At 38.1% G+C, this 9,810-nt stretch overlaps 1 protein-coding gene across 1 annotated transcript; it reads right to left on the bottom strand.

The window, feature by feature from the left end:
* Nucleotides 1–592: 592 nt before the first annotated feature.
* Nucleotides 593–9,155, bottom strand: LOC307267697 (ADP-ribosyl cyclase/cyclic ADP-ribose hydrolase 1-like; the record flags this gene model as incomplete). Its single annotated transcript, XM_080050079.1, has 8 exons — nt 593–669; nt 1,436–1,519; nt 1,706–1,792; nt 2,034–2,107; nt 3,618–3,700; nt 4,787–4,922; nt 5,041–5,167; nt 8,968–9,155. The coding sequence occupies 8 exons, from the start codon at nt 9,153–9,155 to the stop codon at nt 612–614; spliced, it is 837 nt and encodes a 278-aa protein (XP_079906205.1). The 3' UTR covers nt 593–611.
* Between the last annotated feature and the right edge of the window lie 655 nt (nt 9,156–9,810).

Raw genomic sequence — 9,810 nt, 5'->3', positions numbered from 1 at the left:
AATTTCCCCTTGGGGACAATAAAGTCTAAAGTCTAAAGTCTAAGTCTGAAACGGCTCCGGTTGCATATTTCATAAAGAGCCCTAACAAATGTAATTAAATGTTAAACAGTAAAAAAAAGAGGTAAAATTGATCAGATATAACATCTATTTCAAAGTATTTAGAAAAATATGTGTAGGAGGAATATTTGAGTATATAAATAAATGTAGTTTTGTTTGGGTGATTCGTATTAAATGATTTCACACGGCATTCATTTTCAAGGCAATTTCACAGATTAATATTTTGACATTTTATTTAAAAAAAATCCATCTGCTCAACATGATAAGATAGAAGCGCTGGCGTTTTACAATTCAGTACATACCAAATTAACTCCAACTTTACTCTTTTCCCATCACACCCAGAAACCTTTCACTGATAGACACAAAAGTGCTTTGTCATATTGTAAAAAAAAGTATAACAAAAACAAAATTCACATTTAGTCAAACAGGCAACATGTACAAAAATAATGACATTTCTGATTTAAAGTACAACATCACATAATTTCATTTACAAAGATTTAACAGAACTGAAATTCTAGACTAGAAAAAGTTTGCAGTTCAATCTAACATTAAGTTCACAAACAGCTTCCACAGGGTTTCTCTGGGTGTGAGGCACAATCCAGGATATGAGCTCTGCAGGGAGAGAAATCAATCAATCAATCAATCAATCAATCAATCAATCAATCAATCAATCAATCAACATTTATTTCATAAACCCTTAAAGCAGTGGTTCTCAATTATTTTCTGTCATGCCCCCCCTAGGGGACAGACATTTTTTCGCGCCCCCCCCCCTAAATTGAAATACTGTTGAGAACATGCTAATATTTATTTATTTATCTGTACAAAACCACTCTATGAGTTTCTGGCATGAGCATTCTGCATACAATCACCTTATTATCAAATTAGATGTTAGATTATAAAATTATCTGAGATAACTTCTGCAGGAACTTAAAAAAAAATTGAAGTTCAGTTTATTAGCTCAATTTGTAACATTTAAACAAGACTGCTCAGTCTGTGTGAATCTCAGGACAGAGAAACAAGAGCAAATGATTAATTTAGGTTTGCATTTCATTCAAAACATTTTTAAACTGTAAACATAGTTAAGGTGGTGTTTTTTTATTATTATAGACCAATATGCCTTCTGTGATGCGATAACCTATAATTCATTAACGTTATTATTAGTCTACTTTCTTGCTTTCTTTTTAAATAGCATACAGAGACACTTGGAGACACGTGGACGTTTTTTTACTGCAAATCGCGGCATTTCGCGCGTTTATGACCATAAGCACACATTGCACTCGCAAGCATTTTTTTTTTTGTCAGTTGAAAATCAAAGCCACCCGCCCCCCCCCCCCCCCCAGGGGGGGGGGGGCGGGTCACAAAAGCATTCTGCACTTACTCTGTCACTTCTTTGCAGTTATATTCAATTCCTTTATCCAGTTCTTTCTGTAAATCCTTGAAAGACGCATTTGTGCAGTTTGACCTGAAGATGTGAAACGCAAAGAAAATATGACTTTAGGATAAATTTTTCTTAGCATATGATTTTCCTTTTTCCATATATTTGAGTGTTTTAGCCCAAATTTTGACCCATGGTGGAAAATAATGCACAAAATTAATGCACTTATGACATTCAAAATATCAAAACAAGGGACAATAATGTTACACGTACACAGTGTTTTCCTGTGTGACCAGCACAACGTTCAGGGTTTTCATCCTGGTGGAGTTGAATCTCTTCACCTCGATGCTCGCAAAGATGCTGGAAACAAAAATAGAAAAATCTGGAATTATTATTGATTTAAAATTCATGTAAAATCCCCAAAATTAGGGGAAAGATGAGCTTTAAGGTGGATAACATTAAAAGATGCGACTGCGCAAGCCTTGTGAAATATTTGCTTTACCCACCACTTGTCACTGTCTAAATTAAAAACCATATAAAACAAATATTTCTTCTGTAATGAATTCTCTCTGAAATCATACTGAAGTGCAGAGCAGCCTACCTCTGAGGACTGAACGGGGTGGCAATGGATCCGTTTAGCATTGCCGTGACATCACCACAGGCAGCATCTGCAAACTACACACACGAAGATGATGTTGAAGAAAAATGCACTTCAGAAATTTAAAATAAACTTTATCTCACTACAGACTTTTCATACGCCCAGATAACTCTGTAACACTGATCTAACCCTTATTTCCCGACTTCTGGATAGAAATTAAAACAATTTTCACTATGACAACCAATACAAACCTACAGCTAATCAGCAACGTCATGTACAGAAAACATATTAGTCAGAATAAAATGTATAAAATGCTACTGGCAAACGCAGACAATTGCTTACATGAATGCACCATTGGTTAACCGATACATTATTTTTTCACCATCCACCATCTTGAACTAGAGAATCCCCCCACAGGTCTGTAAAGTAAAGCCAGGAGACACTCCAGAAACCAACTTACAAAACAAATGCGAGAACAGCTTGATCATTGTTCTAACTGTCACCAAGAAGAAAACCATTATTTTAAAAGGTACAGTGTGTATTTATAGCATCATCTAGTGGTCAGAGTTCTAGTTTGCAACATTTTCCTTCTAACCCCTTGCCTTTCAGAGAATTTACAGACGCAATGGTGGCCTTCAAGTACAAGAAGCTAGTTACTAAAGATGGCACCATCCACCACTGCCTCAAGTGAACAAAGTTGTCCAAGTGTTTCCTTGCAAGTGTTTACTCTAAAGAAATATTCCAGTAGACAAACAATTCCAGCAGCAGAACAAGATGTACTGCCTTCAAAAAGCTGGCAGAGTTTGGAAAACAATCAGGTTGTCTGAAGGACTTTCCCTAAAGAGAGGAGACAACATGTAGGTGAACAGCGAAAACATTCCAGGCACAGAAAAACTTGAGGCCGTTCTGCTCTCCATATAATTCAGCACAAAGATAAGATGGTATAAAGAGGCACACTCCCTAAAACCACTATAAGGTATGTTTACATTTCTTATTTCATAAATACAATGGCCGTAATGCATTGTTTGTTTCTGTCCACCTTTTGAATGTAAGACCAACATTCTCTTTTGGCTCATGAGGAAAACAATTATTTTATAGCGTCTTAGATTTATAGAAAGCTAGTCATTTTTTTCATTGTAAAAATATTGATTGTTAATCAAATGAAGCATCTGTAAGTTGATTCCTGCCTGCTGAGGAGAAGAAAAACTCTGAGCAAGTTTTGACCATTAGGCACGTAGATCGCACCAATTACGTAGCTGCTGTACTTGATTCTTGTTAAGTTTTTGGTCCCAGAGTAAAAACCAAAGCAGGGCTCCTCTGGATGTGTGTGGGTTGCCACTGCTTGCTCAGGAGAGTGCTACGCTATGTGTCTCCATAGAGACCAACACAAAGCCTCATTGATGAAGAGAGCTGGGCCCAGTGACCTTTTGTCTCTCCTCCTCTCGTTCATAGTCGCTAAATTCACAGGAGAGATTGGCTTCACCTTATGCTCCACATATGTTCGATGTTATTTTAAACCACAGATTGATCCCACGACTGTCGTATTTTTTGGGCAAAACTCGTGAATATCTTTGTTGAAAAACTCACAGCAGCCGAGGCCCGGTTCCAAAATGAGCGACGGGGGTTGTTGTCACACTGTGCCCACTCTGGGCAGTCGGTCGTGAACGTTTCTGGAACAACAAACACACATTTGAATACTTTTGCTTCGTTCTCTTTTTCGGCTCATGTCAATGTAGCAGATAAGTATTTTTTGTTGAGCCGCTCACAGAGAACAAGACAGAAAAGTTCAGGTCCTTGCAAAGCCACACAGAGACACAGGTCTAGTCTTTACCGTGAGGTTGTCAGACAGGTCAAACTTTTCCTTTAGGGCGATACACTGCAGCTGAGTAGGGAACAATCCTTAACTTATTGATATCCTCATGTAAAACAAATATTTTTGCATTAACATTTCTCCTCCAGAAATGTTTGAATAAAGATGCATATTTGAATATTCTAGCTAATTATGTGTAAATGTGCATCTCTTTAAAAAACAAAAATCTAGATGTTGGATAAAGCCAGCGTTAAAATCTTTATTTATTTTTTACAACATATTAGTGTCCAAAGTTTTAATTGATTTTTTTAATACAGCCTTTTTTCATTTTATAAATACAAAAAATACTATGTAAAAGAAAGCTTTACATAAGGCAAAGCTCCTAAGAAGGTACAATATGGTAATGACCTTTGACCTCCAAGTTCTAATCAGTTCACCCTAGAGCCAGAACATGAGTGTGTGCTAAATTTGACAATTATCCTTCAATGCATTCCTGAAATAATGTGCTCACAAGATCTGAGGTCAAACTGACTTTAACCTTTGACCTCCAACATCGAAATCAGTTCCTTATTGAGTACAAGTGTGAGTTAGAGCCAAATTTGACAAAAATCCATCAAAGCGTTCATGAGATATCTTGCTGACACAAATACACATTTCCGAGCCTAATAGACTGATATTGTGGATGCGTCGAAACAGATTAAGTATTGAGATCAAAGTCAAACTGTTGCAAGCCGACTGAACTGCAGTAATTATTGGCCTTAAAAGAAACTTGACGAGACTCGTTTGACTAGCTTTAAAAAAAGGTTACTCATTAAAAAAAACTGTTGCGGTCACAAATTACACCTGGCATTTCACGTGTTCTCATGTTGTAGAGGCATGCAACACAAAAAGAATGCACAGCGTTTCGCTTGTTATGGTGAACAAAAAAAATACTAATTCCTCTTACCATTACTGCCCTCCTTCCCACACCAGTTCAGTTCATCCAGCACGGTTCCCAACATTGTGTCCTCCAGGGTGACAAAACAATCTCTCTTGTCTGTGAATTTGTGGACCACACTCTTCGTTTTGCTCCAGAACATCATCTAATCCCCAACCACAAAAAGACATAAATATTGAGTGGTCGAGTGCATCATTCTGCATTACAAAGCAAGTCAGAGGTGGACACAATGTGCAAACAAACAAACGATGAGCAATGTTTACTCTGTTGCATGCAGGTTGGAATGGGCTGGCGGCAATCAAAGGGTCATAGGCCTCCACTGGAACTTGGCATGGGTCCCGCCCTATATACGCTTGCTCAAATGCCCCCCATATCTTTTCACAGTCGTATCTGAAAAATAAATGAAAGCAACGCTAAGACAAAGAGAATGTCTAAGCGTTGTGCTCAGGGGCGGTTCTACAGGGGGGCAAAGGGGGGCAGCGGCCCCCCCCCACTGAAGAGCCTTGCCCCCCCAGCTGCCCCCCTAACTTTTGCATTCTAAGAACAAACCGCCACCATGTCAACAAGCCACTCAAATAATTGAAACAAACAATACATTGAACAAAATTAAATAATTATTAATCTAATCTTATGCCTTGCCCCAGTGGCGCAAAAAGTGGGCATGCACTATATGCGGCGCATAGGGGCGCCGCACTAGAGGGGCGCCAAAGCGATCGGGGGAAAATTATTTGGAGTCGGCATTTTTCTGTATTTAACAGCGTTTGTGTATATGATATGATCAATAACAGAAGCACGTCAGTGATAAGGCGCATCCCCGCTCCTTCGCCTCCTCCTCCCCACACTATAGGCGCTCCAGTGCGCGCCCCCTCGAGCACGCGCTGGAGCGCGAGAGCTTTCATTTGAATCGTGTTGTAATCTGATGACAGGGACCTAAAGTTGGAGAGGCAGAAAAAACAAAACAGAAAACGGGAAGATTGATAAGGAGAAAGATTGCGTGTTTTAAATGGCTGATTGTATTGATTAATGCACACTGATTATCGGCCGCGACTCGCGGATTGTCACTGCAGATTAACGTGTCACCTAAAGTTTTTGACTATTGCTGTTTTCACAGTTTTTGAATGGTAGTGTAGTGATTAGCAGGTCAGTGCCAAAACAACACACTCACCTGTTTCCCACTATTATCATATTTTGCACCATTCCAGCGCACGACTGAGTTGTGAGTGTGAGTGTGTGTGTGTGAGAGAGAGAGAGAGAGAGAGAGAGAGAGAGAGAGGTCTCCTTCCAGAGGCAATGTGCCAGACTCACAATTTCAGTTGATTGAAATGTATAAATAACTAAACATGAAAAGACTGAGGTTAAGTTTGTCACCAAATTCCCTTACAATAAACTATTATATACTCTCTCTCTCCTGTAATACTGTATGTGTAACTTACACACTATTCAAACCGATCCTGAATTGTAATGCTTTGGGGGATTCTGAATTGTGATGCTTTGTGGTGCCCCTCCCCCTTCCTTAGCCTTGTACATCATACTTAGCATTGCACAACATACTTCAAACACTATACATGTACATAAGCCCTGCAGCTCACCCGCAGAAAACATTTCCTCAGATTTTTTTTTTTTGACGTTACACTCATAGCTCCAAAGAAAAACCTGCTGTTCTAGTTTACACTACCTGGGAATCTTGTCTACTGTCTGATATTTGAAGGTCCTGATCAGACAGTAGATAAGATTCCCAGGTAAGCCCAACTAGAACAATAGGTTTTTCTTTGGAGCTATGAAAAAAAAAAAATTCTGAGGAAATGTTTTCTTTAATCATATAAGAAATGAATACATAAGTGAAGGAAAAGAGGGAAAAGAAGATATAAATGTGAGGGATGAAGAGGAGGTTTTATATTCAGACAGAGGGACAGAGGCAGGTAGTGATCAGCAGGCAGGTGAAAGGTAGACAGAGGGTCTGACTGCAGTCCCAGCCTAAAACTACTGTATTGTTATTCTCCTTCCATATAAATTCCACTAGACTAGTCATGTCACTCAAAATAACATGTTTCAATGATTGCCTGTTTTCTGTTGTAGCAATGTGTTGTATAGGGTAAGCTATGTAGGCTTAAGATATAGGCTACAAATGTCTTATTTTATCAGAAATGATGATCAATATAATATATATGGGGACTCCCGCTACCGTCCTCCCATGCCCCCCTGCCAAGACCTCTTGCCCCCCCTTCGCCACCCCATGTAACATTTTCCAGATCCTCCACTGTTGCAGCTTCTGCCTGCTCCTTCTCGAACTTAGCCTTTTTTGTTCTTTGATATACAGTAGTTTGATATTTTATCTATGCTTTTTTTATTCTGTGTTATTTTTATGTTTTCTTTTTTTCCTCTTTTAAATATTGTTGATTGTTCGAGCTAAATGTAAATCAAGTCAAATTAAATGTCTGAAAAACTGACCTCGTTTGGTGGCAGGCTGACATTTCAATCACAGTGGATTTCTCTAGTTGCATTGACAAACTATAGCCAGGTAGCTTCGGACAATGGAACACTGAATACTGAATCCTGCCTCCCTTCAACATTAAGGAACTATTTCAAAAGAGTCATGGTTGAGAGGCACCCAATACACAATACGCTCAGTATAGTTGAGTCAACATTGACATTTTATTACAACTCATTATCAAAATGAAAGTGCGTCATTTAGAAGCAGAATGGCCTTCACAGCGTATACAGATAAACCAGAGCTAAAGATAAAGCTGGTCAATTAATCATTGACTAGGGTTCCAAACAGACCCAACCTTTGGCTGAACCTAACTTTTACATTAGCTGGATTATTACACAAGTAGCATTTCATTAATACAGTTGTGAATCATTGGAATCTGCCAATGTCGCAATCACAATATCTGCATTTTCATTCTGTTCCAATTTATTTACTTGTCTGTTAACACACAGTTAAGTTGCCAGTTAATTAGTCACACCAATATGAAGGTAATGCATTCTAATTAAGCAGTCCTGCAAAAAAATTAATAAAAGTTAGAATGTTTAGTTTTTGCGGAAACTGAATCAACTTTTGGTTCGTTTGAGTGATTTTTCTTTTTATTGAGCCGACACTCAATGATATGAAAGGAATGGGCAAAATAATAGAAAAACAAGTCAGTGTAATGCAATAATTAACATCAGTTTGAACTACAATCTCCCTAAACCAGTGGTGTTAGTGCATTCAACACCACTATATTTGTCTGATAGCTTCAGTTACTTTACAGATTATACAGTACATGTTTCACACCCTCCCTGTGTCTCTATATGGATTGGGATACTACTCTCATAGCCTACCTACTAAATAAACTTTTGAAATCCCCCCGGATGAGCTAGAAAATGCATTATCACAAAGCTTTATAGAGATACGTGGTTCTCACGGGACAGCAATGCTGTAAACACATGATGATTTTTTTAGTCCATGATGCATTGCTGTTGACATCTACAACATGAAAATACAACATCCAAATTCATCTATTTTATATACAGTCTTAATGCAGTAGGAATGTTCATCCAGAAACAGTGGATATAATATACCACTGACATAGACTATAATATTATATTTCCCATTGCCAGTTTCCCTTTGACACTTTTAACTCCATGTTGATGATACTTTGACTTCTGTAAGGTTTTGAGTATTTTCAAAGTGTGGTATATTTAAACATATTAAACGAAAAACAATGAAAACAATGAAATTAAAACAATTTCCCCTAAGAGAACAATTAAGTACCCTTTCTATCTATCTATCTATCTATCTATCTATCTATCTATCTATCTATCTATCTATCTATCTATCTATCTATCTATCTATCTATCTATCTATCTATCTATCATAAACAAAGGATGTGAGTATCACTGTCAAAAATGATCATACAGTTAACGCAACACCTCCCCGAAACAGTCAACATAAAAATTAAACACCATAAAATGTATGATGGTAGCATTTACAGCAGTATTGTAGCTTACTGGACCACATTACTTTTTAGCATGCCCTGAGAATAGTTCACTATAAGATAACAAAACTACTGCACCATGTAGACCTATATAACATGTCTTAAATTGTTTTCTAAATTGAATTAGTTCCAATCACCAAGTTATGTGAGGGCCCCACACTGACACTGCTGCACAGACATTTCTGAAACGTTTAAAAAAAAGCTGCTGCTTACCCGTTGAACGCCTCACATCTTGTTACAAACGTCGTCTTGAACGTGTCTTTGCTGTGACCGAGCGTCCGCCACAACACCACAGCAACCACAACCACCAGAGCCACCAGCAGCAGGACAGCGGAGACTCTTACACAGAGCCACCGCTTGCTCCGTCTCTTCACCGGAGAACGGTACTCACCACGCTCCATTCAAACAGATTTTCTTTAAAAACAGACAATGAAGAGCAGTGAAAGTGTTCAGGGGGCAGTTTGACTATAGTGTCAAACTTCTTGTCTCTGTTGTCGCTCGCGCTCAGACGTCTATTTATGTTGCGGGGCAATAACATCGTGCGCGCACGTGCATGTGCACTGGCTCGTCACAGCTGTCACAGTGGCGCTGATGTGTGGTGAAAGTAAGAAGTGCATTGACTTGACTTGAATTCAGATGTAGGCCTGCTTTGATTTAAGCGCTGCTTCTCTACAGAAAATATAAGTACTAATTATGCAGGATGGCCCATCTCAGAATGTTCATTATACTACTGAATTATGATTTTTACTTTAATGTTGAATGTTGCAGCTTTTAAATGCGATGCAAATGTGTTGATATACACAATCAATTATAATAGCCTACATATATATGTTGAATTATATTTATTGTATTGAATTGTAAATCTGAATATGAAAAGTAGCCTTTATTAAAAAAGGAAAAAAAGAATGCAATATTTGCCTCCAAAATATAGTGGAATAGAAGTATAAAGTAGCATCAAATGGAAAGGCTCAAGTGGACTACTTTAAAATGCTACTGTTAGTAGGTATAGATTACTTTATGATTTATTATTTAAATAAATAGGCTATAAAAAAGGTC

This window comes from Ammodytes marinus, assembly GCF_949987685.1.
Source record: "Ammodytes marinus genome assembly, chromosome: 21".
NCBI classification, from domain to species: domain Eukaryota; kingdom Metazoa; phylum Chordata; class Actinopteri; order Uranoscopiformes; family Ammodytidae; genus Ammodytes; species Ammodytes marinus.
This window is presented reverse-complemented; position numbering and strand designations above follow the sequence as displayed.